Source organism: Thunnus albacares, chromosome 15, assembly GCF_914725855.1.
Source record: "Thunnus albacares chromosome 15, fThuAlb1.1, whole genome shotgun sequence".
Lineage (NCBI taxonomy): Eukaryota > Metazoa > Chordata > Actinopteri > Scombriformes > Scombridae > Thunnus > Thunnus albacares.
In genome coordinates this window covers 17483053-17508260 of record NC_058120.1, presented here as the reverse complement: position 1 = coordinate 17508260, position 25208 = coordinate 17483053, and the positions used below count along the sequence as shown (strand labels likewise).

The 25208-nt window shown below is 39.4% G+C and overlaps 3 protein-coding genes across 7 annotated transcripts; 1 reads left to right on the top strand and 2 right to left on the bottom strand.

Moving 5' to 3' along the window:
- Positions 1–2: 2 nt before the first annotated feature.
- On the bottom strand, positions 3–10667 carry LOC122998762 (nuclear export mediator factor NEMF-like). 3 transcript variants are annotated; one of them, XM_044375745.1, is made up of 32 exons: positions 10567–10667; positions 9719–9787; positions 8057–8159; positions 7625–7750; positions 7341–7489; positions 7178–7245; positions 6978–7067; positions 6774–6847; positions 6598–6668; positions 6396–6471; positions 6161–6301; positions 5821–6029; positions 5550–5723; positions 5397–5460; positions 5091–5179; positions 4879–4982; positions 4717–4779; positions 4498–4610; positions 4165–4222; positions 3973–4031; positions 3750–3870; positions 3381–3669; positions 3224–3266; positions 3071–3120; positions 2779–2917; positions 1780–1857; positions 1470–1661; positions 1323–1358; positions 1064–1170; positions 936–979; positions 749–828; positions 3–316 (listed from the first exon to the last, which is right to left on the bottom strand). In XM_044375745.1, exons 2-32 carry the CDS (start codon positions 9775–9777, stop codon positions 239–241), a joined length of 3147 nt encoding a protein of 1048 aa, XP_044231680.1. In that variant the 5' UTR covers positions 9778–9787; positions 10567–10667; the 3' UTR covers positions 3–238. The 3 variants fall into 3 exon arrangements, with proteins under 3 accessions (XP_044231680.1, XP_044231677.1, XP_044231679.1); XM_044375742.1 differs by lacking the exon at positions 10567–10667 and adding an exon at positions 9918–10097; XM_044375744.1 differs by lacking the exon at positions 10567–10667 and adding an exon at positions 9918–10097 and having other exon boundaries at positions 3381–3666.
- On the top strand, positions 10247–18154 carry LOC122998764 (MAPK/MAK/MRK overlapping kinase-like). 2 transcript variants are annotated; one of them, XM_044375748.1, is made up of 12 exons: positions 10247–10530; positions 11870–11984; positions 12464–12553; positions 12640–12710; positions 12838–12916; positions 13022–13070; positions 13164–13342; positions 13597–13698; positions 13809–13982; positions 14219–14378; positions 14490–14687; positions 14969–18154. In XM_044375748.1, the coding sequence occupies exons 1-12, from the start codon at positions 10344–10346 to the stop codon at positions 15044–15046; spliced, it is 1482 nt and encodes a 493-aa protein (XP_044231683.1). In that variant the 5' UTR covers positions 10247–10343; the 3' UTR covers positions 15047–18154. The 2 variants fall into 2 exon arrangements, with proteins under 2 accessions (XP_044231683.1, XP_044231684.1); XM_044375749.1 differs by lacking the exon at positions 10247–10530 and adding an exon at positions 10763–10916.
- On the bottom strand, positions 17318–25208 carry wdr20a (WD repeat domain 20a). Of its 2 annotated transcripts, XM_044375746.1 has the most exons (4): positions 24840–25208; positions 21977–22159; positions 19947–21287; positions 17318–18476 (listed from the first exon to the last, which is right to left on the bottom strand). In XM_044375746.1, the coding sequence occupies exons 1-4, from the start codon at positions 25101–25103 to the stop codon at positions 18423–18425; spliced, it is 1842 nt and encodes a 613-aa protein (XP_044231681.1). In that variant the 5' UTR covers positions 25104–25208; the 3' UTR covers positions 17318–18422. The 2 variants fall into 2 exon arrangements, with proteins under 2 accessions (XP_044231681.1, XP_044231682.1); XM_044375747.1 differs by lacking the exon at positions 19947–21287.

Below are 25208 nucleotides of genomic sequence, written 5' to 3'. Positions count from 1 at the left end.
TGTGTTCCATTATTCGGGGTTGTTAATTTACATGGTTTTCATTTCAAACAGATTTTTGGTCAACAAATACAATTGGTATCCAAACAAGGGCTTTTTTTTATACAGATGATCAGATGTTAACCCTCATGTTTGGAATATAGATGAAGTCTGTATTGTCCCACTGAACTGAATCACACTGTGCAGTTCTGTGTCGATACTTAATTTCACACTTCCTGCCAGGCGTGTATGCACCCATCTCTCATTTCTTCTTGGCAGCGAGCAGGTTTGGAGCAGACACTTTAACTTTGCCTGGGATGTTTCTGGATAGGTCCGTATCCTGCAACACAGGATGACGTTAGAGGGGCCATAGTTCTGATACCAAGAGAGACAACTAACATATGATTGGAACTGCAAATAATAACGTTTTTCAATTACAGATTAATCTGTAGATTATTTTTACAATCAATAAAATATTTGCTGAGATTATAACATCAGAAAATTGTGTAAAATGCCCATGCAACTTCTTAGAAGTGCTTTTTTTTTCCCATCAACAGTCCAACTCCAATGATACTAAATTTACAATCATGAAACTGAAAATTTGAGTCAATGTTGGACATTTTTCCTTGATAAATTATTAAATAATCATGAAATTGCACATTAATTGTCTGTTAAATTGTAGATTAATTCTGTTGATTGACTAATTAATAATTTCTCACTGTAAATAGAGCTTAGAGTCAACAGATAACCAAAAGGCAATTAAATTCTTTACCTTGACACTGCGGAACAAGTCCTTTTCTCTAGTTGATGCCTCCTTGGCTTTCAAAAAGCTGAAAACTGCAGTGCGTGCAGCTAGCAGGAACAAAAAAAAAAAACATAACTATCCATTGTAAAAGTAAACACACTGTAAAAACAATATAGAGGGTTTATGCATTTTAACAACAGATCACTATTCTTACCTTTTCCTTTCTTTTGAGTGCCTGGTGTCAGTTTCACCTTGTGTCTGTGGGTAAACATATTACTCATCAACCCATGAACTCACTCTTGTTTCTTTTGCATAAAGAGTGAATTGTTGTGATGCACATACTTGAAATTGGTGAGGGCCGTGTAAGGAGCACAGACTGGAACAGCAAACATCAGCACGTCTTCAACATGAGGTTGGCCTGTCAGAGAGGTGAGCAGATTCTCTGCTTCCTGAGACAACACAAAGTGAAAACAAAGTAATACTAATGGAGTAGTAAACATACTGGTGAGTTAAAACAAATGACATGTTATTGAAGACTATATCAAGGAGTAAATAATGATTTTGTTCTTAATACAACTTTTTTTCCACTTTAAGAACCCACCTCTGCTCCGGGGTTGTCCTGGTCCACGTCATCCTCCTGAAAAAGAGCACAGGTTTATTTTTAAAAACAGTTGTGGAATTAATGTTGAGCACCAAATGCCAGTAAAAATGAATATCTGGTGAGATCAGGAAGAGTCAGTATGTCTACCTTATCCTCTTGTTCGGCAGGACCCCCCTCCTCAACCTCTCCTCCTTCTGTCTGCTCTGGTTTCTTTGTCTCCACGTTACGAGGTTTCGGAGGTGGTTTTTGAGAGACCGGTTTCCTGACGTGCTCCTCTTTTCCTTTCCCCTTCTTTCCTTTCTTCCCCTTATCCTTCTCTTCCTTAGTTAAACCGGCTGACTAAGAAGAAGAGCACTTACAATGTTATTTCTTGTGTCAGTGTCAAGGAACTGAGACAACACTAATAATTTTGGTAGATGGCGTCATGGAAATATCACAGTCTTTTAATCATCCTCACCCCGAGCAGCTGCATCCTCAGCTCTCTGTCCTCTTCATCCTGGTCTTTGTATTTCTCTTTGATTTTCTTCAACTTGTTCTGTTGTGATGACAGGAGAAGGACACACACACACGTCAACAGCACAGATGGAAATTATCAGCTGAGGTTCAAGGTTTATCCATGTAATAAATTCATTATGACATGTAACACAATTGCTTATTCTTTAAAAAAACCTCTTAACTTCATTCTGGATATGATTCCACTCCTGTATTGCTTAATTCATACATTTTGTTACAGAATTTCATATACAGTGATTTTGGTGATTGTAACATTTGAGCATTTTAGCTGCAGATGATGGAAAACCCAATTTTTCCTGGTGCTTTTTATAATTGTTACTTGTACTGGTGCCTCTTAATCCTTAGTTCATTTTAGAATGTTTTATTCTGGGTTTTTTAATAGGCGACCACCATGCTAACGGCTTTGAGCTAAATGTAAACAAATCTTAATTTAGCATGTTGGCATGCTAACATGGGCTAATGAGCACTAAATTTGACCTACAGATGGAAATGTTGGTCATTTTGCAGGTAATTGGTAAGAAACAAAAGTATTAGAGACGTTTATCACTTGATGGCGGTGCTCGATGAAAACTTAAGAGATTAGCTAAGTTATTACAATTCATCCTGAGGGGCGCATGAATGTATGTACCAAATTTCATGGCAGCCCATCCAGTAGCTGTCGAGACACTCAAAACAACAAATGTCAACCTCATGGTGCTGCTAGAGGAAAAGTCAGGGGTTGACTAAAGTCACCAGATAAATATCCTGGGAACCATGAATGTTTGTACAAAATTTCATGGCAATTCATCTAATAACTGTTGAAATATTTTAGTCTGGACCAAAGTGGTGAATTGACTAAATGACAGACCAATGATGTGGGCTGATAAAAGGTTTTAATAATGTTTTAGATTTGGTCTAAGCACAACAAAGAATAGAAAATGTTATCTTCAAACTTCTGTCTTACCTTTTGACCTCTCTTCAGTGGCTGCTGGGATGGGCCTCCTCCACCTTTGGATCCCTGATTGACTGCTGATCCAGTGGATGTGATCTCTGTCTTCTCTTCAATGTCACAACCTTCCTGTTTCTGCTTCTTCTTCATCTCTCTAGTGGCAAAGACAAAAGACAACTGAAGATTTGCACTTGGGCCACTCTGAACTCCTTATAAGGGTTACATAAAAAATAGAACTTATCATCTACTTGTTAAGTCAGAAAATATTTCCTCCTTTTTTCACTCAAACCAACCAAATGTCACTCACCGTCTCTGCTTGGCAGTCATGTGTTTCTTCCCCTGTGAGTCTGCCTCAGTCTGAGGAAAATTCATGAGTTTATTATAATGAAGTGTTAAGAACCTTTATGACTTTACTTGGATGAAATTGCTACACTGCATGTGGCCAAAGATGGTAATTTACCTGAGTGGTCTCTTCCCTTTTGAATCCAGGGTTCTGTGAACTCCTAGAAATAAGTAGATACAAGTTAATTTAAGTATCATTCAGGCTTGTAGAAAGCTGGAAAATGCCTTTCCATCCCTAAAGTGTTTGTTTCGTTGTGTAGCAGTGGTACTATCACCTCTTGGGCTGTAAATGAGAGAGGGAGATGGTAGTATCTGGAAAGCTGAATTCTTCACTCTCTTCATTCTTCATCTCCTTTTCCTTGTCGCTGTCTTCCTCTCCACCCTCCTCTCCTTCCTCCTCCTCCTCCTCCTCCATGTTGCTCTGCTCTGACAGCTTCCTCCCTACGTCTGCAGCAGGCTCCTCAGGAACAGCGTTGTCCTCATTTTTTATCTTCTTTTCCATCTCCTTGTTCTCTTCATCTCCTCTCGCTCTTTCCTCATCTTCATTACTGCTGTCATCACCTGCTAATGCAACAGAAACCGTCACACCTGCAGACAGTACCATGTAAGTACATGTACCAAGTCAGTATTTCCGTGCGTGCTACCTATCAGCTCCTCTTCCTCCTCTAACAGCTCAGAGGTTCCAGATGTGACCTCCTCCATGTCTTCCTCCACTGTCTTCACTTTTCGCTCCCCCCTGTGCCGGAACACGCTCTGCTCATCTACCTGCACAGAGGACAGCATGAAACTACTGTTAGAGGGTGCATTACTGATGACAAGTGCGCGCACACACACACACACACACACACACAGTTATTGACGGTTTACCTTGAAGAGGAAGCCAAAGCCCATAATCAAGTAAGAAGGTGGCAGAAAGTTTTTCTTTCCTGAGGAGAAATAGATCAAATGTTATGTTGTCTGTTAGACATCCTCATAGTGTAGCTCTGTTACCGGTTGCACACTTCTTGTATTTTTTGTTTTGGTGCCTTACAAAACTCTTTAAATTCTCACATGTCATACCTCTGATCATGAAACTTCCAGTGGTCAAGTACTCTCCAGTGGGAGCTGTCTTAGACACCTGAACAAAAGCAACAGATTTAATGCAGCTAAGTAAATAAATAACGATATAAATCAATTTCACATTTTAATTATTTCTCTGTACTTTATTTTCCCCGCACTCTAATGACAATCTATGGACAAATGTGAGTGGGTAATATCTGAAAATTAAACTATCAGAAAATTTAAAAGAGAGAGAATAAAATGGAGAATTCTTCCTATGAAATACAATCACTAATCACTATTCAAGCAAAAAAATAATAAACATGACAAACTAGCTTAATATTCTTGACTCACCTGATGATGATGGACCCACCAGGCACTGGTGATGATCTTGGCATCCCAAGCAGCACTGTAGCACACGGCCATAGTGCCAGCTTCTGTCAGGGTACGAGGAGGGATGGGATCACCTGGAGCAACAGGATGGAGAGATGGAGAAGAGCAAAATGATTATAAAACGTAATATTAAGTATCATCATAAACTGAGATGACAAAGTTGACCCATTGAGGGATTACCTGAGGGATTTTTGATGACACAACTAGTCGCTCCATGGAGGTCAGCGTGAACATAGATATCGCCTGACAAAGTACAAAAACAAGGTACACATGATGAGATGAACCAGCTCAGATTTGAAGGTATTTAAAAAAAAAAAAGGTGTGTGGACGTTTATCTGTTACCGGCCCGGAGGTAGCGCTTGACGATCATCTCGTTCTGTTGCTGATCCCTTCCTGCGATGACGAGGTAATTCTCGGAGCTGATGAACCACAGGAACTTCTCAAACCTGCCGAAAGAGGAGAGATGGTAGACAGGGTAAAATGCTCATTTCACTGCCTGTCAAGTACGAATACACATACCGGAAAGTCTGAACATATGTATAAATGCGTCTTACCAGTAGACTTTTCTGGCCTTCTGAATGGTCATCACTGTCTGGACTTCTTTCAGTGTTTGCTGTGTTTTCTTCTCCGCAGATTTCATAGCCTTGAAAGAGATGAAAACAGAGGAACATTTAACTGGAAAGCTATCTTGTGTCATTAACCAGTGGCTATAGGGTACATAATCAATGTTCCAAAGATACAATAAATAATCACAACAGCCTTTAAACAACAGTAAATTCTGAGTTTACATACGGACAAAGTTATCAGCTCTTTTCATTACATGTCTTCAACCTGACAGTAGAATAAAACTGATTTCTTACCTTACCCGCTGCTTCAATGGTTTTCTGTTCCTTCTTTTCAGCACTGCGTTTGCAGTCATAGTACCTTAAATAACAGACAGTAACAGTTAAAACAACACTTGTCACTCTCCACACATTTTGCTCAGTTCTGTGTGTAAAGGCATCTATACCTACTTTTTGGCATTGGCATAGGCTGACAGGCTGAGATCCACATCCACCAACATGGGTTTGTTTCCTTGCAGCTTCTTGTTCTGTCCTTTGTCTTTATTTTTGTTTTTCTTCCCCTTCTCCTCAGTCACCTCTTTTTTCTCCTCTTCTTCCTGGTCTTCCTCAGAAATATACGGATTCCTAGATAGAAAAAAAGTCACACACACATACAACTGGAATTTGGTGGTAACGATGAGCAGAATTGTCTGCTGTACTTCTGTATCGGTGATGGTCTTACTTTAAAAGCATTGTGATGTGGTTGGTCTGCAGCTTCAGCTCCTTGATGGCGCAGGCCACAGGGTCTCCAGCAGCTTGTGCTTCTTTGACGATAATGCCGATCTCAGTCCAGTCCACCTGGTTGGCCAGTGCACTGCGAACCACCTGCAACGCCCTCTCTACCACAGGCAAGTTCATCTCCACCAGTTCGCCCTTTACTCTGTCCACCTCCTGCAACATGTGTTTGCAAATTTCAGTTAATTCTTATCTACAACATGAATGAGTCACAGATTTATACATATGGGAGAGCAGAAGCCATCATCTGCAGTATCTAATGGATTTAAGTTGCCAGCCTTGCGGACCTGTACTTGGTGCAAGGCCTCCAGCCTCTGCTCATGGTCCTTCTTAACATTTTCCAACTTCTTCAGAGCTTGCTTCTCCTGCTGCAAGGCTTTCATGTCGATTCTTTGACTCTCTATCTTGGAAAAGAACTCATCTACAGCCTAAGTGGAAAAAAAAAATTACATCGTAATTGGAAAAATATCTGAGATCTATCTCAAACAAGGCACCAAAATAAGCAGTGATTTCAGTATTTACCTTATCAAAACTATCAAACTCCAAATAGGGGCTCTTGGCATGCTGGGCAAAGAGGAATGGATGGAATTCATCATAACTGTAAAGTGACATCATCATCATAAATTAATTGACATAACCATAATATAAAATAAAACAGCTGAAGAATAGTATGTTAAGTATTCTGCTGTGTCACAAACTGTGTGTTAAATAAAACAGGACATACGTCAGCAGTTCCTCATTGGGTTTCCCAGGGATTAAGCTTGGTTTCTTCTCACTCTTTTGAATGATGTAACCCTTTAATTGGACAAAGCAAAATTTGTGAATGTAACAAATTTAAAACAGGATCCCAAAACACCCAGATCCCTAAACAAAAAGGCTCAAAATAAATAAATCTCTTACTTTGCCGCTAAAATTCTCCGTTTTCTCCATGTATGTTTCTGCCATCTGCAGAGCTTCCAGGATTTTCGGTGCAACTGAAAATGTGGCCAGATCAAATACAGTGATTATTACGGATTTACAGAAAATCTGTGAATATTTTTTAAAATAATTTCACAGCAAATAACTATATGGTAACAATCTTAACTCAAACTAGCTCTACTATACCTTGGGCAGCATCAACTTGGCTGTCAACCTTGACAGAGCCTGGCAGTCCTGCTTCTATCAAACTATGTTCTATCAGAGTGGCTCCATAGGCTGTGGAGTGTTGGGAAAGGACACAAAACATGACTCAGGCTGTTCAATGGAAGTTAAAAGACATTTAAAATAATGACAAACTCATAAATATCTGTTGCCAGACTACTTACGAAGATGAGGATTCAGGACTCTTTTCACTTGCTCTCCATTTGGTGCTTTGCTAATGATTTCAGTGAGTCTACATAAAAAAAGATATAGTAATGATATACATTATTTGGGTTCTAAATGGTGTCCATTTGGTGGTCCGAAAGCTCAACATTGAGATGTGTTTACCGCTCTAAACTGATGAGAGGTTCTGGGGGTCGGGCACTCTCCACAGGGTACCGCTCTCTCACAGCAATCTTGACATCTTCTGCCTCCGCTGTACGAAACCGCAGCAGATTCAGAATGGTGTACTCATAGTCTGCAAGAATGACGTTACCCTGAAGATGGATATAGACAGACCAACAAATACACAGACCCCACACGGCACACGTAAATGTCACGGTTCGGAACTTAGACAACAGAATGGCTGTCATGTGTGGGTTCGATATACACATGCAACAATGTCTTCTCACCCTGTCATATAGTTCGACAATCAAGTGGTAGGCAGCCTCGTCAGAGCCGAACTGGATGTCAACAATCCTGTCCATCCCGAGCTGCTTAACCTGGGTCAGCCGTCGTGTCTTCAGGTGTTTTCGACACTATGATAAAAGGCACTTTAAATATTCAGCTTCATCACAACAAATTGAAAAATACACAAATACAGATCTGATGAGGGATTCATTAAAAACAATAGAAAGAAGAAAGCACACACACATATCCATCTGTTTGGGGATGGAAAAAAATTGTGTCAAATTATCAATGTTTTATAAGGAATTTTCAGTGAAATATGACTAACATCACACTTTAAAAAAAACCTACAATATGACTGAAATACTAAAATAAATGATCAATAACAAAGTTGGACAGTCCTCATCAATACAAGCTAAACAGCAAGACGTTCTTACCTTCATTGCAAAGCCTGAAGGCATCATATTCTTTGGCCATTCGAAGTCTGTGGAGTGAATCCGGGTTCCAGATTCAATCAGGAGAACAGCTTTGTTGTCAGGCCTAAAACAGGAGAACAAGACTCAGTTACACTCTCAAGTACATTTACTCGTGTTCTGTACTTCCCTTTCATGCTACTTTGTACTTCTGTCTCACTACATTTCACAGGAAAATATTTCACTTTTTCACTTTAGTACATTTATCTGATAGTTATTGTTAGTTGTTACTTTGCAGATTCAAATTTTACATACAATACATATGACCAGTTTAAATAATATATGATGTATTGTTATAGATTTAACTACCCACCATCCAAATTTATATCTGTAGATGTGTTAAAATTCTCTTGAATGCATCTTAGATTATTAGTAATAAGTGACACTGACAGGGGCCCCTTTTCTGCATAATGAGTATGTTTACCTGATACTTAACAGATAGGTTCACAGTTTTTCAAGTCTGTCTTAAACAGTCAGGTGCCCAAATGAACATTGAAATAGGTTTTCCTTGCTGTAATCATTCCTTCTGCTCATACTGGCTATTAAAAGATCCCCTTTTAAATGTGCTTTCAATGTAAGTGATGGGGTCCAAAATCCACAGTGTGTCCACGCAGTCATTTAGTGCAAAAATGCATTTTAAAGTTTATCTGAAGCTTATATGAGGCTTCAGCAGTCTGATTTAGTCACATCAAGTGAATATCTGCCACATTTACAGTCTTTTTAGCATAAAATTCCCTCTTTGTGTTTCCTCGGGCAGTGTTTCCCTGTTGAGTTGATAGTAATAAAAAGAGGAACTTTGGCACTAAAAAGACTGTAATGTTGAAAGATAACTACTTGATTTGACTTGTTTGGACAACTGAAGCTTCATATAAGATTCAGATAAACTTTGAAATACATTTTTGACTGTGGATTTTGGCCCCCAAGATTTACATTGTAAATACATTATGAAGGCATCTTCTACCAGGCAGTATAACCAGGAGGAATGATTACAGCAAGAAAAACCTATTTCAGTGTTCACTTGGGCACCTGACTATTGTTTTAAGACAGATTTGAAAAACTGTCAACCCGTCCTTTAAATACATTTGCATGATAGGACAAAAATGTACGTATAATTTTGAATTAGTAACTATTTTAATAATCAAATCACTGTTTAAGTAATCTTTTAAGTAAAAATGCCAAACATGTGCTGGTTGCAGCTTCTTAGATGTGAGGATTTGAAACTTTTATGTGTCATACATGATCATAAACTGAGCATTTTTTTTGGACTGTTGATCAGACAAAACAGGACATCTGAAGACATCACCTTGGACTTTAAAAGAAATTGTAACGGGTATTTTGCACTGTTTTCTGACATCTTAAAGACAAAATGATTAATCGAGAAAATAATCTGCAGATTAATCTGTAATGAAAATAAACGCTAGTTGCAGCAATATAATACAGGACAACTACATACTTTCACACAATTGAAGAAGGAAGAATAAGTTTTAATAAAGGGTGCGTTTCTTGTCAAACACTATTAAAACATAACTTAAGTATGATAACGTTACTGTGCTCAAGTGAAGCGTCATGAAGCTATAATGTCAAAGTTCAACGTCACGTTAACTTTGACTCAGACTTCACACTTACTTTTGTAGCCGAATGAGGTACGTCTTATTGTCGATGTCATATACATTGTTCACTCTCATGCCGATGTAGCTGTGAAAGGAGAAGGCAGAAGAAATTAATGCATGATCTGTAAACAAATCCACATAAACGGTGGCCAGCAGAGCCAGAGGAGAGGCTAAGTTAGTGAGCGGCAACATGGACAAAAGCACATATCACGTACTTGGCGTTGATTTCGGCAATAACTGCCCTGATATCCACAGTGGTGAATCTTGTTTTCATTGTGACTTAACAGCTTAACAGCTGGCGAAAATAGAAAAGGTAAACAATGAACGCAAACGTTCACATTTCTAGTGCAACATCAGCAAGGAAAACATGCAGGGAACTACTGAATGTCCTGAACATGCGCACAATGGCATATTCCTACGGAAGCCGATCTAGTGCAAAAAGAAGCGAGTCCACACCTTTTTACACACGCACTAATGTCAGTGAACAGAATGCATTATTGTGTGTGCGTGTGTGTGTGATGCATTGGTGCCTGGTAACGCTGTGCTATGACATGAATGCAGTGGACTGGCTGCTGTGAGCTTCTTGCAGGGACTGATGTCATTAAACTCATGGTAGGCTCTTTGGTGTTAAATGTGCATTAATGATGCACTACTCAAATTGGCTTATTGACGTTAAAAACAGGGCAAGCCTTCGAAATGCATGTAAAACACCACCTAACACCGACTGGAACAACAGGGGGAATGTTGCGGACATGCAGAACAACATCCCGCAGCCTAATAAAGCAAAGACATGCGAGCAAACGGTCACCAGCCACCTCTGGAAAACAGGTAAGGAGGTAAATTATTTCGCTGTGCGTCAAATACCGTTATCTAGGCCTGCAGCGAATAATTCTGCTTGAATGGCATTTTTTTTCATGCATAGCAGGTCATATTCTGCCGCGTTTGTTGCTTTTTATTCCGACTATTTTCAGCGGAGGAGTTTCCAGTTCCCTCCACAGGTCAGAGTGGAGGGCGAAGGCGTGCTCCGTTACCAAGGCGACGGTCAGCTAACAGGGCTCGCTAGCGGAGCTAGGCTAGCACCTTAAAGACGTGTTTGAGGTTTTTATCAACTCGATGCGGAGAAAAAAAGGCTCTCTTTCAACCTTCACATTGTAATGCCGTGTCCAGATATGCAGCTTATGGATAATATAAGCGGCGAGTCAAAGGAATGCACTGTAAGTTGTGAGTTGGCTGAACAGAGTGATGACAGGAATGACAAACGGTCGTTTAAGGTTTCTCTCTGAAGATTTTACGCTAATGTTTGCTAGCTATTCTATGGCCTTATTGTGTCTCGTCAGCAAATGACTGAGCACATATTTTTTAGTTGACCGTTATAACGCCTATCCTATGTCAAAATGTAAGTTGTTTTCGCACTGTTAGTTTTAACCAGTACTTTAGTTACTGTTAACAAAAATGGTGACTGACCAGGGAAAAGACAATGTGTGACAAACCTGAGTTTACGTGTCTGTTTAACAGCCGTTTTTCTCCTACATGTTATGTTAATTTGAATGTATGGCAATAAAAGACTACATTTGGTCAATGGGTCACATTGTAATAAAGGGAAAATTCACCATTCTGCTCTGCTTCAAACTATCAATGTTTGAGTTTATCATCATGTATAAACTATGGGAAATGATAAGTTGATTGTCAGAAAATTCATCAAAAACAATTTTGAGGTTGAGTTGTATTTATTTGCACAGGTTAAAACTAAACAACTTACATTCAAATAACTAACTTACTAATAAATCAAATTCACACTGAAAGGATACGTTAATTTTTTTGTTAACCAAATGGGAAAAATAGTTAAAAGCTTGTGAGATGTTTGATAAGATGAAGATTAGATTACTTTCTGATTGAGTGGGAGTGAATCTGTGAATTAATGTGAAAATAGATGTGAGTCAGAAAATCCCAATAAAATTCATCATGGGTGTTTTAGTCTCCAAAAGAGGTTGTTAGAGCATTTCACTAGCTATTGAGCAGTTGATTTCTCTCCAGATTACACAGATTTGTCTGTTTGATGTTGCCCTGTGCAAATTACAATTGAGCAATATTCAGTAATATTATAGAAATATGTGCATGCACAATTTCCCTTTTACCAGTCTTTGTTTTCTTCTTGTTTTTGTTGTAGGCTACAAAATAATCAAGAAAATCGGGGAGGGCACATTTTCTGAGGTTCTGAAAACTCAGAGCCTGAAAGATGGGAAATTCTACGCATGTAAAACGATGAAGCAGACAATTAACAGGTATATGTAACAAAGTGCTGTCCTGTGCGTCAACTGTCTGTCAACAGTACAGCTCACTGTTATGTAGGGACCATTGAAACTCGAGTCAGCAGCTTGACACCCACTTGCCTTAAGTATCCTATTAGATGTCAGCTCTGCCTTTGACCTTGTAGTGATGAGGAAACAATAGATGTCAGTGCTTGAAATGTGAGTTGTCAAGTGCACTGGTTTTTACTTTTGACTGTGCGGTTTAAATCTGTGCATCCGCTTATTACCGCATGTGTCCATACATTGTAGTGACATTATTATTTCCATATAAAGCTGTAATATAGAATTGCACATCTTTTGCCAAGATCCTTAGTTCCATCGGCCCTCATCCTGATAACACAGTATCTTAAATTAAGTAAACAAATGCGCATTATGACTAAACAATAAGCTATATTGCATCTATACACCTGTCAGATTACATGTGCAAATGTCCTCTGTTCTCTGTGGTTAAGTCTGGAGCAGGCCAACAACCTGCGGGAAGTCCAGGCCATGAAGAGACTCAGTCCACATGCAAATATCATCCAGCTACATGAACTGATTTTGTGAGTCCTGAAGTATTGTCTAATATAAAATTAATGTAGCGCATTAAGCTAGTATCTTATGCCATTTACAATCTAATGTTTTTTAGTGACAAAGAAACCGGAACTGTGTCTTTGATTTGTGAGCTGATGGATATGAACATCTATGAGTTCATACAAGGTAAGTCTGCAAGTATGACTGCATGCAAATATATAATAACAATTATGAAGGTAGACTGGACCTTAAATGTGTGCACGTAATGTCATGTTCTAAGAAGTGTATCATGGATGTTCTTCATCCTTTGCAGGAAGAGAAACGCCACTTCCTGACCATACAGTAAAGCACTACATGTACCAGCTGTGCAAGTCACTTGCACATATTCACAGGTAGTTATGGAAATACTGAAATCCAAATGAAATGGCACAATAAAAATTCTACATTAAGTGTGTTGAGATTACCCCTTTTTTTTTTTTTTTTTTTTTTTTTTACAGGTGTGGGATCTTTCACAGAGATGTGAAGCCAGAAAACATTCTCATCAAAGTGAGATTCATCATCATTTTCATTTGTTTTACAAGAAGGTAATCATAGTTTTAGGTCGTACAGTTTTGTTATACTTTTTTGTTTGACTTGCAGCAAAATGTTCTGAAGCTTGGAGACTTTGGCTCATGTCGCAGTGTGTACTCCAAGCCCCCGCACACAGAGTACATCTCCACACGTTGGTACCGAGCCCCAGAGTGCCTCCTCACCGATGGCTATTATAGCTTAAAGATGGACATCTGGAGCACTGGCTGTGTCTTCTTTGAGATCATGAGGTACCTCTGCAGGGATAAGGCAAAACAGCTATATAAGCCAACCATTCAGTTATGGGACAGAACTGGGAAAACTTATGACATGTAGTATCACAGAGCTTTATTTAATTACATGAATATTTACAGTATTACTAGTCTACATTTAGTTTTCTGTCCTTGTAATTTTAGTGATCCTGTCTTCCACCACAGGCATAAACAAATGGCATGTAAATAGCTTTGATGTGGCAGATGTATCATTTAATACCTGTGCGTTTCAGTTTGAATCCTCTCTTCCCTGGAACCAATGAGTTGGACCAGGTTGCCAAGATCCATGATGTGTTGGGGACGCCAGAGCAAAGTCTCCTCCAGAAATTCAAGCAGTAGGTTTTTCTTCTCAAATATGTTGACTGGAGAGGTTGACGCAGCACTCGTAAGTTGTGAATACACAAGTTTTATGTACTAAAAGACTTGTGTGTTTATTGTCTGGCAGATCTAGAGCGATGCATTTCAACTTTCTTCCTAAGAAAGGCAGCGGTATCTCACGGTTAATCCCTAACTGCCCAGCCCCAGCACTGTCACTGCTCTATCAAATGCTCGCCTATGACCCCAATGAACGCATCTCTGCAGAAACAGCCCTGAGGCACACATACTTTAGGGAGAGCAGGTAAATTGCTTACATCTATTTAAATATAAAGATTTTTTTAAAATAATTAATTGATAACTGACATTGTCCACACAAATAGTATGTGACACGGGACCTTGTAACCAAGCCAGAACTGAAAATGATCTGATTAGATGAGAGGGGGTTAAAACGACTGTGCAAAGATTTAAAATTATTTGACAATCGTATTTTGTAATTCATAATAAAAATCTTATTTGTTCTTGTTTTTTTTCTCCCAGGCTAGCAGAGAAGAAAGCCGAGGGTCTTCACAGGCTTTCTGGGATCATGGATGGAGTAGAAAGAAGTGGGACACACAACTCCTTAGACCACATCTGGCGACCAACTAGACTTGGCAAACAACTGAGGGGGAGACATACAAGGCAAACACCTTTAATGAGTGTAAGTCAAATTTTTACCGTTCAAATTTAACCTAACATGAAAGTGAACTGAAGTGTTGTCCAAAGAAATATGAAAACAAGTTGTACTGTCTGATACTTTCTCCCTCTTCAGCACAACATGAAGCATGTGGCAGAGCCCCTCATCAAACGGAACGTCCCTCATTATCCAACAGAGCTGCCCAAGCTCAACATGATTGTCCCAGGACCACAGATCTCCTTCCCAGTTTCCTCTATGCCTGCTTTTACTGTCACTCACCAAGGCACACTGCCAGCCATCACATCTAAAAAGTGCCAGTCACGGTTGGCCAAGGTAAACACAGGAACACTACACAGACATCAGGCTTTTTTACATTTTTGAACCATTCAGTCATTTTGACTTCCTAGAAGTCAGGTTTATTGCGGAAAATAAGTAAAACACAGCCGACAAGGTTTGTTTTAAATATCAGATGTTACAGATGTTAAATATCACTATGTTTTATTAAGGAAAAAAGAGGACTGTTAAATTAATATCCATAGCCAAGCAAGTGCTTTGGTGGTGCTTTCATTAAGGACTTGGATTTGGCATTCAGGCTGCATTTCCTCTCTCCACAGCCCAGGGATGAGTCACACCGTGCAGCTTTCAAGACCTACTACATGCCACCTCTGGATAGGAAACATGGGGGCTACTGAGAGCCAAAAAACACTTCAATGTTTCATTAAAAATTGCCTCTTAAAACAGGATTGACCTGTACTGATGAACAGATACAGTATGTTGAGAGGACAATGTTTGGACAGGCCTGATGTTGAAATCTGTAAAGCAACACAAACATGTTTAAGAAAAAAAAAAATGCAATAAAGACTGCAGCAAAGCCTGTCACTCACCAGTTGCAACTACTACACCAAACTGATTAACCCTAATTGTAATGTAATGAAATTTAATGTTATCTCTACATAAACAATGCTAAACTCTCTCATTACGTCGAATTGAGAGTGTGTAGTTTAGTCATGACCGCAGTTTTACTTGACCTAGTCAGGTGTTATATGTTTACAACTGTTTAGAAATATACTTTCAATCTGAGCCTTTTACAAAAGCTAAGCAATAATCTGACAAGTGAACAGCTGTTTACCGGAGGTGAATTAAATGATCAAACATGATCAGATTCCTGGAGAATAATAGTTCCTTTAAAAAGTAGCCACGCTGCCACACCCCTTGGACTTGTTCTAGTTTTATTTTACAACTTTGAATCAAAAATGATTTTGTAAGCTCTTTTGACACTGACAATAGAAAAACACTAATATGTCAAAGTAAAAAACAAAACTCTAAATTAAGCACAAACAACATAAGAAAATCATCACCCTGTACTATGATTATAAACCTTGATTATCACCAGTATTTTTTTTATAAGTTTCATTAATATGAGTGATGAGATCGCCTGTGTGTACCTGTAGTGTGACTTCTTTACATTTAGTCTATGGGTGTTACAAGTAATTTTAGGTTAAATACACCTGAGATGTGGAGGTTCCAACAACTTCAGCAGTTTGTCAATTTCCTGGTAAAAACTACATTATTAAGACAAAAGAACACTTCAATTTTCCAGTGAGGTTATAGAAAAATATCAATCTGGCTACAGGATAGGATACAAGCAAAATTAAATAAAAGCGGTAAAATAGAGGGAAAAGTCTGCAAGGGAAAAATAGGACTCCAAACAAGGCCAAGGAAAGGAAGTTGGACATTTTCAAATATTACACATAGTTGCTTTAATAAATCCACTGTGATTCAAAGTTGTAAAGCAATAAAATATGAAAAGGGCAGAGCTGAATACTTTTTTATAGGCACCGTTCACTAGTGATGGTCTCTTTCCAGTAACTGTTAATGATCCGCCTCGGGACAAACTGATTTGAAGGGCAATAGTCTTCCTGTATAAAATGTAAACAGTAGAAACAGTCATATTGAGTGCTTCACAATTATTCCACTTTCTGAGCCACGTTACCTTTGGAGAAAAGAATTTAAGGAAACATACCATGATCCAACTGTGAATTAATTGAACAGGGCAACAGAACACAAAAACAAACTTATGCGACTCCCAAGTTGATAAATAATAGCAGTTATGATCAGTTGACAATAATAAAAGATGATTTTCCACCAAGAACAATTCTGTGCGTGAACAAAGCTGTATTTTATGTGCTCAGAAATTATCGCCTAGGCCTTTAAAAAGTCTTTGATCTGATTTTTTTACTATGTTTAGAGTGTAGCTTGGCAAGTAAGTAACCATATAGCCCCTCACTTGAGGCTTAAAACATGTACCATTTCATTCATGAGCTGTGAGCTCATTAACATGGGACTGTGACTCAGTCTGCACTTTATTGTGTTGGTTATTGTGATGCATAATCAGTAAAAAAAGGTTGTCAAGTATCACTTGTATGTCGTCGTCATTAACCTGTATTACAAAAGCTTCAATCTCTTACATAAAGTCTGCGTAAACACAAAAATGTTAAATTGATGGAAATCATATATTTTAATGAATAATGAAGTGGGGAAATGTAAACATTATCACTCACCAGCTTTCTGTCTAGTGTAGGGGTCACTGAACTCTTTATGGCATCAATAATGATTGGCTATCACACAAAAATAAAAGCACGTTAATAGTGCAATCGTGTCAAATGGGAAAGACTCATTCTCATCTAAAATCTTTCATGTGGCTAATGTTAAGATTCGTTTAAAGGGAAAATTGGAGGATATGAAGTTCCAAAATATTTTTGAGACTGAAGTAAGTTGAGGAGACTCTTGAGGTTCAACCGCTGTCTCCGAGACTTCCTGAGCTTCATAGACTTCCATACTTTACAGCATTTTTCGTGCTGCAGCGGCACTTTTTTGACAGTGGTAAGCAATTTCTTTTGCATCACAGCTTTGTTATGTAAATACAGCACATGTGGGTGAACAAAAAAAAGAACAGAAAACAGTGTATTCAAGATTATTTTAATATTATTAATATGTATACTTTAGGCTTTAGAAATATAACTATCAATGACAAAACTTCCACTGGAGTAATGGTAAGTTTGCTTAGGCCCCCATCAAATCAATTAATTACAATATACACATTATGATACAGAGCAGATTTGAATCTGAAATAATATTAAAATAAATGCTCAATAGATAAAGGTTTTAATAGTTTTATCATTTTTCTTCACCTACTGTATTAGCCATCTGTGAGTTCTGAGCACACCCAAAAATGTAAAGCCATTTTCTTCTAATAAACTAATTTAAGTGCAAACATTTTTTTTTTCTTTAAAAAGACTATGATTGCAGCATCCAGCTTTATAGATTCAGATTTCAAGACTGAGGATGTTAAAGCCAAGTGCAACAAGGCAGTCCTCAACCCTCTTTTTTTTTTTGTTCCAATAGAGTAGTTATAAAAACAAACAACAAAATAACTAACAAAAATCAGTGCAAAGTCATTGATGGGGAGATTCTACTCAAGAAAAGACAGAAGTGGTGGGTGAATGTGGATGGATGCAAAATTTTCAGATGCTCACGCACTTGGTCATAAAAGGATAGTTCGCCCAAAAATTCATATTTTAGTCAGTAACCCTGAGCCGAGACCGGGCTACACCACAAGTTTAAAAAAAAAAAAAAAAAAAGAAAGAAAAAAAAAAAGGGCTACGCAAATTATGAAAATCAAACGAACTATCCCTTTAATCTCAAGCCACAATTGTCTGGTTTGCATCTAACGAAGCCAAGCCTTAATTCCAGAGGGGACAACAGTCTGATGAGATTTGACATGAAAGAAAGATTTTTTTTTTAAAAAAATCTAAAATGTGTTAAAACTCCAGAGAACAATACATTAGCACAGTAGTCCACACCACACCTTTTCTTGCTTCATTCTTCCTCTAGGTCAAGTGAGTGATAAACGAAAACAACAGAAAAGCCATTAACAAAATCGGGAGGGGGGAGGGATTAAAAAAAAAAAAAAAAAGAAAAAGAAAAGGAAAACTTGCAATGCTTGCAGGGTGAAGAGCAGCATCAGACTCTGGGTTGCAGGGTTCTTTAGCAGCAGAAATATTGTGGCTATACTACTGTTCCACTGGGAGAGCTGGCTTGGTTTTGGGATGACAATAAACCCTGGAAAAAGGAAAACAAGGAGATTTGCATTGGGAAAGTTCACATACTGTAGCAGAAATCAAGCAACAAATGAGCTCATTAAAAAATTTGCCTCTAGCGTCTTCTGTTCATATCCCGGTCCCCTGCATTTCATTAAAAGCTTGTGCACAGTGGTCAAAGTGGATGCCAAGTGTAACGTCGTCTTTGAGAGGTTTTCTTGCTTGACAAAGGCACTTTTAAAAGACAAGAATTACTTTCTAGTTCTTTAAAATTTTTGATCTGGTCTTTGAGGGCATTTTTGGCTTTTCTTTTTTATAGGGAATGCTTCAGTTCTGCATTTTTATTGCAGTTCTGCTATGAAACACTCAATCCTTAACCATATAAAATAAGGTTTGTTTGATGTTTCCTATTACTGAATACTAATTGCACCTTCCCGAAGACTGACCTCAACTACTGCATCTTCCACTCGACTAATTTTTGTATTAAGTGGTTTGTAATAATTAGAATTTCTACCCACCAGGGGCTGTGTGGTGCCCACTATTTCTACTGCTTCAAGCTGAATAACCAAGCTGAATGTACCAGTTTCTGGATCTCAATCGTTTCATTTTCTCACACAGAAAGCAATAAGAATAATACTTTTGTCAGACAATCACAGAAATCACCCACAGCGGCCCATAAAGGGCTGAGTCCCATATATGATTTAACAAGTATAAACAGTCATCAGACTGCATTGGTACCGCACAATATCATGGCATTGTTTGCGCTCTTGCATTTTTTTTTTTTACTTCAGAGATATGTGATGACATTTTTAAGGGCATTGCTGCCCTAAGCCCCTGCTATTGTCTGACTCTGGTTAAAAGTAACAATCTCACTGCACTAACAAGCCTTCAGACTGCCAGTTACGTTCCAGATCCAGACTATTGTGTGCCTCGTTACGGCAAACTCGCTCAACACACAGACAAAAGGGAAGTATAAAAGGGTACATATTAAGCTGTAAGCATGTGAGAAACTGCAGATTCTTTGGGCAAATACAGAGCCTTTTGCATAAAAGCTGAAATGTTCAAGTGTATGTAGATGACTTCTTGGCTATGTTGCTATGCATTGTGGGATGATTGTGATGAACCAATGACAACAATTAATTATGGATTAACTTCTCCTTTCCCCCACACATGAAATCCTCCTTATCAGAATGCATTATATAACCAGAAAATGTAATATTTTCATAGCATCGGTTATATTTTAAACTTAGGCATTATAGGTCTTTCACTGGAAAGCAGATGTACATTAAACAAAGTCTTGCCTGCCTGCAGAGAGTGACAATCTGACTATAAAAGCTAAAAATGCTATTCCAAATGTCAATAGTTTATTGTATAATTTCAGATTATGTCGTGTTTCTTTAGTTACAACCCGATTCCAGACAGCTAAATATTTGACACACATAATGTCATAACTTCAAATTTCCCCACATTTCCTACATTAAAAAGAACTTACCACTTTGCCTGGCCTCGCCCATGTGCAAATAAATCCCTCCTGACAAGCAGTCACTAAACAGTCCTCTAAAAATATGAGTACAGTGAGCCTCTCGTGTGCTATCTTTTTACAGATGAGGGGCTCAAGGAGGGGCACGTCCTCCATGCGTGGGCACAGCAGAGTGCCCAGAGTCTTAGCAGGGTCTGTTTTGGTTTTTGTCAGCAGGTTGAGCTTGTCGCTGCTCTTGCTGCTGATGTGACCCATGCTGTGGTTGCGTTTGTGGTCCTTCTCATGGTGGCGCTCCTTCCGATCGTGGAGTGACAGAGTGGCGAACTTACTCACACCCGTAGCGATGGAACTGTCCATAATACCGCTGCCGATGCCGCCACCGCTGCCAGCCTTGTTGGTATTGTTTGCCGTTGTCGTGGTGCCGGCTGAATGGGGTAGGCTGTTGGAGCGTGGTAATGTAGTAGAGAGGGAGTTAATGCCAGGAGTATTGGCACCACTGTTGTTTCCATTAGTAGTGTTACTAGAGGTGTTAGTGATTATTGTAGCACCCGCAGGGGGGCTGGTAGCGTTCATCACGTTAGTATGTGTCCGTGTCCGTGAGAGTGGAAGATGGGGGAAAAGGATGTCCTCAGTGAGGTCCCATAGGCACAGCTGAGTGTCCTGGCCCACTGAGCCAAACCGGTATGTGACGCTAACAGGCCGGCTGTCCGTGGAGTTGCGCTTGGAGAGTCGGGACTGCGTACTGTTGGCCCGGTCTCGTCCAAAGTGGATCATCTGATCCTGGAAGTCCTCATCGCTGCCACTGAACTCCATTGGGTCGCTCTCCTCCACACTGGTAGTGTAGTGGTCAAACGCCACCACACTCACCCATGACTTGTGCCCATGACCTCGGGCTATGACTCTGCAGTCCAAGAACGACCACACAGTCACTAGATCGTCCTCTCCACCAGCAACTATGTACTTTCCGTCAGGGCTCCAGCACACGCACAATAAGCCACCGAAGTAGCTCTTCATGGTGCCATGAAGCTCAACGGCATCGAAGTTGAACACCCGTAGGAAGCCGTCTTGGCTTACACAGGCTAGGAACTTCCCATCAGGAGAGAAGGCAAACTCATTCAGAGCCCCCTCACCTACTGTCCATTTAAGGAGGGGGTTCCTTGTAGATTTACTCTTACAAGTGTGTACAGAGTAGTTCTCTCCCTGTTTGAGCAGCTGGTAGTGCGGTGCTGTGGTGCCACAAGTATGCTCCACATTGTACAGGTACATATTCCCACTGGCATGAGAGACCAGAAACAGGCTCTCAGAGCCCGGCACCCATTTCACACATGTTACTCTGGATTTGTCTATTAGTCTCTGGCAGGAGAGAAGGAAGGTTGGGGTTTGAGAGGCAAACGGGGAGGAGGGAGGGGAGGGGAGGAAAACAATGTCAGTGCAGGAAAAAGATATTCTGAATGTACTGAAAGTCTTGCAATCTGTTAAAATCTTGGGTAACTTGGAAATAGGTCAAAGACTATTTCCAGGTTGAGCGTAAAAAACATAAACAGTAGCATAAATTACCAAAAAAAAGAAAGAAAATCTATGGAAAATCCTTTGAACACAGACTTTTTTTTTCATTCACATGTTATAAATCCTCTCCATAAGAAGGTTGAAGAGTTTACTACATGAATACATATAAAAATAACACATTACAGTTTAAGAGAAATAGTGAAATAGTATTGTAGACCTCATATGAGGGAGAATTTTAATACAACGCAATCTGTCGTGAATTGTAGATTAATTAACAGCTCTCCATAGTATCATTTAGGCCTGTGGGATTGGATCCAACAAAAATAAATACTGTTTCTTCTGCAATGGCACAAAAAACTACACAGATGTCTGTCTGAAAAGTTCTACAATAATCATTTTAGTAAAAATTTCAGTGAAAAGAAAAATCTGCTCCCTCTTCATATGTTGCTCCACTGGCCAGCAGGTAAAACTTGTGAAAAACACAGCGCACATACAGTAACTCTCAGTGATCTACCCTCCAACTTTCAGAGACCTACCTCCTCATTGAAGAGCTTGCTTGTCTCCTTCTTGATTGGGTCAATGAGCTGTACTTGTCCTGCTGAGAAACCCACCAGCAAGGACACACTCTCTGCTGTAGCCGTGAGGTGGTTGAAGTCATGACAGGTGGGCTGCGTTCCCTTGTAGATGCGCTTGTCTATAGGCTTGCTCAGGTCAGCAGCCTGAAGAGAGAGAGAGCATTAACACACATGAAGTGAGTGAATTTGCAAAGAGAGCAGTGACCTTTACATATTTAAATACGTTTTTGCACTTGACAAAGGCTATAGTTGATTAAATTGTCAGTAATAAATCATGTGAGTGGTGTGTGTAGTTATATTGTTTTTCCCTGCGTTTCATCTCAAAACACATCAACACTGAATTTAGAGGAGCAGAAGGGACGGTTAATTAATTCATCTGATTAGGAATAAGAACCTCAAGCTGGGCAAGTGTCTTGCAACTAAGTGTACAAGTAATGACAACAGACCTTGCAAGAATAGTGTACGACCTTTAGCAAGCCACATTTTACCAAAATATCATATAGCCGACAGTCAGGAAATGAGGAATGAGGAAAAAACAAGGAAGAACTCATGTGTAGGAGTACCTTTTCTTTGTAATAAAAGACTTTAAAACAATGGCAGTTGCTAACCATCATACTGTATGATGTTTGTTTTTAGTGTAAGGAAAACAGTAATGTTCTGCTCTGAACAAGACACCCAGGGCAGATACTGTAGATAACCAGTATAACAAGGTCCATTTGTTAATGATTTATAGTTTACACTTCTGTTGGAATGGAAAATTCTTTGAGTGTAAGATGATGACTCAGTAGTTCCTCCACTACTGTTAGATGTGTCACTGAATGTCTCCTCTTAATGCCTCAGATAGACAAAATGTAAACATAGTGTAAGAGTCCAGTCAAACTTTCCAAAAACATACTATAGGTCTTAGTCCTCGCTACAGCATGCATGTATTAAGCACCGTTTTGATGGCTGATATTCTTTTAAGTGATAAACTTTTATGTACTGATATATGTTTGAGTGATAAACTCTCTTGAGCTGCTGGATTTGTGTAAACAGTTGGCTTTAACGCACAGGACAGCCTTACTATTTTTGTTTTAAACCTGTAGCCACGTACCTGTTCCAACAAAACCTCAGAGAAATCATCTCTTAAAACTTCATCTTTTGTCCTTTTACTACAGACATTTAAACTCTAGAATTGCTCTAATTTCTGGCAGTAGCAAGTCTGTAGCTGGTGTACATTGGAATGACACGCATGACATGCACATGTCTCAGTGAGTATATTAATAGGACTGCTTCGAGTTAGCAGTCAGATGATTCATGTCAAACTGTGATGTGAAGTCAGCTGTTAGCTGAAACCACGAAATGTAGTGACAAAATATATATTACTGAGTTATAATTACTCAAAATGTTGCATGCAGCTGAGCTCGTGTCCTGATACTGCTCAATGACACCAGCATTAGGAAGCGAGAGGGTCCCCACCCACTCTCCTCCTTTAGTTTCTCAAGAAAAATGTACCATCAGTTATTTAAGAATTAAATTATTTATTTGTGGCAGAACATATATGCAGAATATGAAAATATACTGTGCAGTGATGGCACCTACTGAGACAAATATCCTAGATGGTTTACCTAAATAAGTTCTAACATGTTTATTGACATTATTCTGACAGCATAGCACAGAATCAACTTCAAAATGCTGCTATTGGTCTATAAAGAACTTAACGGTTTGGCTACCCAGCATCTCACTGAACTGCTCACTGACTACAGTCCAACCAGACCCATCAGGTCATCTGGTAATTGTCGTCTAATTGTACCCAGAATAAGATCCAGGTCTTCAGAGGGAGCTTTCAGTCCTGCTCTCTGGAACAAACTACCAGATGACCAGAGATCAGTCACTACTGTTTCCATGTTTAAAAGAAAACTTAAAACCTTTCTGTTTTTTCAGGCTTGCGGCTAGCCAATTTCTAACCTGAGTGTTTGTGGTTGGACAACTGTTTTTCAACTTTTTATCTTTTTTTTCCTTCCTATTAGTATTATTATTATTATCATTATTATTATTATTATTATTATTATTATTATTGTTATGTGTGTGTGCTTGATTTGGTGCCCATGTTATTTGTTGTATTTCTGTAGTTTTAAACCTTGCTTTAAACTATTTTATCCTGTTGATCAATTGCTTTTATGCTGATTTATGCATATTGAACTGCCATTGTATATGAAAAGCGCTATAAAAATAAAACTGACATGACTAATCAACAGCTAGTATTACAACTATCAAAACTTAGTTTGACCAGGTCGTAGATTTTGTCCAGACACATCCCCAAGCTAAGAGCAGAGTGGCATTACATAAAAAGAAGACGGCAGCTGTTAGCTTTCTAGTTTTAATTAACGATCTGTCCGTACAGTGAACCGACAACACTGTGATCAGTCGACACCTGTCAGTCAAAGGGCGTCGACAGGTAGAGCTGTCACTGTCATCACAAACTATTACCGTTACAGCAACTGACAACTTCCATCTGATCAATACGTCAATTTTACCCTGGTGATCGCTACCCAACCTCACTAATCGTACCATTCAGCAAAACTAAAACAAAGTGACGGACTGGGGGACGGAATTTAGCCGCTGGCCTCGGGAGTAGCTTCTGGCTCGCTAACGTTAGCCAGTTGCGTTGGCTAGCTCCAAGCTAACTTAGCTGTCTGCTTATTTCAAAGTCAAAGCAGCTGCCACAGTTATTTAATAAAGCGAACAAGCGCCTCAAAACAGCAGCACACACAGCATTGGTGTACTTTATGTTAGCTTGTAGTATCACGAATTTCCGTTGACATTAGCCGCGTTAGCTCGCTACCTTTCTAACGCCTTTGTAGATGTAGAAGTAGAGTTCACGGCCCACATTGAAACAGATCCTGTCGCCGTTGCCCGACTGGTCGTTGACGTTCACGAAGGAGACCTTGACGGGGTTGGAGCCCTGCGAGTTGAAAGGCACTCTGTTCGGACGGCTGTATTCGGAGTGAGTGAGGAGTTTGTAGACGCCTTCCCGAGTGGTGAACTGAGTTTTAATTTCGTTCATCTCCTTCCCTCCTCCCTCCGCCGCCATCTTTGAAATTAACATTCATCCCTCTCCCCCAGGCCGGATCTTACGCACGGAGGGGAGCGGGCCGTGGAGCGGGCAGTCCGACTCTCCCGCTCCCCCCAGCGGTTCACCGGGGAACTGGTG